This window comes from Numida meleagris, unplaced genomic scaffold, assembly GCF_002078875.1.
Source record: "Numida meleagris isolate 19003 breed g44 Domestic line unplaced genomic scaffold, NumMel1.0 unplaced_Scaffold336, whole genome shotgun sequence".
Lineage (NCBI taxonomy): Eukaryota > Metazoa > Chordata > Aves > Galliformes > Numididae > Numida > Numida meleagris.
In genome coordinates this window covers 50,044-51,778 of record NW_018364564.1, presented here as the reverse complement: position 1 = coordinate 51,778, position 1,735 = coordinate 50,044, and the positions used below count along the sequence as shown (strand labels likewise).

The 1,735-nt window shown below is 51.8% G+C and overlaps 1 protein-coding gene across 2 annotated transcripts in view; it reads right to left on the bottom strand.

Annotated features, from left to right (window-relative positions):
• LOC110391270 (zinc finger protein 75A-like) overlaps positions 1-1,735 on the bottom strand; it is a 30,393-nt gene that overhangs the window by 1,901 nt on the left and 26,757 nt on the right. The window contains exons 4-5 of one of the 2 annotated variants that reach the window (XM_021383091.1): positions 627-737; positions 84-520 (exon numbers count right to left, since the gene is read on the bottom strand). In XM_021383091.1, coding sequence (XP_021238766.1) covers positions 84-520; positions 627-737 — 548 coding nt within the window. The remainder of the gene's footprint in view (positions 1-83; positions 521-626; positions 738-1,735) is intronic. The other variant, XM_021383092.1, reaches the window with a different exon arrangement.

The following is a 1,735-nucleotide window of genomic DNA, read 5'->3' as shown; positions in this document are numbered from 1 at the left end:
CCACACTCACGGCACTTGTAGGGTCTCTCTCCTGTGTGGATGCGCTGGTGGCAGATGAGGTTGAAATTGCGACTGAAGCCCTACCCACACTCAGGGCACTTAAAGCAGTTCTCTGCTCTGTGCATGCGCTGATGGACAATGAGGTCAGAACTCCTTCGGAAGCTCTTTGCACAATCACAACACTTGCATAGTCTCTCCCCAGGCTGAATACTTTGATGGTTAACATGGCTGGAATACCTCTTAAAGCTTTTCCCAAACTCATCACACCGATTCTGCCTTTTCTTCTGGCACCCTTCCTTGCTCCTTAGGTCTTCCAGCTGCTCCTGACCTGTGCTGCAGCCCAGGGGGTTCCTCACTCTCTTTCCTGGATGGTTTCCCAGTGGCTTCTTCAAGTGCTCTCCTTGCTCCAGGCCCCCTTGGACATCCCTTTGGATTTCTTCCACAGAGCCACTACCCCAATGCCTTTCGGCCACACCACTGCTCTGCAGATCCTCCTTTCTATTTGTGATCCCACCTCCTGCTGGATGACACAGGACATTCAGAAATAGCACACCGTGCCCCACATGTAGCCCAGCCAGAGATGACTTTTGCCGGCCCCAACCTCCTCCTTCCCTCCACCACCTCACCTGGGCAAAAGCCTTCTGCCACGACCTCTGGGCTGTGCACAGCTGGGATCCAGGGCTCTTCCCCTCCTTCCAGCTGGGAGATCACCACGGGTTTGGGGGCTGGAAGTGGAGCTTCAATGACAGAAACAGTGGAGATGAGAGCATTGCCATCATTCTGGCACAGCTGCTGGTCCAGCCACTCTACCATGTGTCCCTTCCCACTTGTGAACCCACAATTATCATAGAATCATAGAATTAGCTAGGTTGGAGAAGACCTACAAGATCATCCAGTCCAACCATCCACCTAACACCAATAACCCCAGAAAAACATGTCCCTCAACAACATATCTAAATGTTTCTTGAACACCTCCAGGGACTCAGGTTGACTCAACCACCTCCCTGGGCAGCCCATTCCAGTGCCTGACCACTCGTTCAGCAAAGTAGTGTTTCCTAATGTCCAGCCTAAATAAACCCTGGCACAACTTGAAGCCATTCCCCCTCATCCTGTCACTAGTTACAAGAGAGAAGAGGCCGACCCTCAGCTCACTACAACCTCCCTTCAGGAGTTATAGAGAGCGGTAAGGTCTTCCCTGAGCCTTCTCTTCTCCAGACTGAACAACCCCAGCTTCCTAAGCCGCTCCTCATAAGGCCTGTGCCCCAGACCCCTCACCAGCTTCGTTGCCCTCCTCTGAACACACTCCAGGGCTTGAATGACACTGGAGGGACACACACAGGCTTCCTTTCAAGCCCAGCACACCTTCTACATCTCTGAAAAAGTTGCACGAACTTTTCTTCAGATTCCCTTTATGAAGTGATGTTTATTATTTTACCATATTGCTCAGTGCCCAAGGCTTCAAACATGATGATGGGAATTGAACAGAAAAGCATCTCTTGCTTCAGGAGTAACCAGGGAGTCATCCGGGTGCTGGAGCTGGTGGCACCATGCAGTGCAGCAGCACAAGGGCTGTTTGCAGGGAGCTGATCCTCCCCCTCCTGGCTGATGCCTGCTTGACAGCAGCCACTCTGGGGCTTTCACCGGAGTGATGAGCACTCCAACTCTTTCTGAAACTCATGCTTATCTTTGCCTTTGTGCTGTTGTTGTGTTAGTCAATAAGTCACTGCACTGGGAT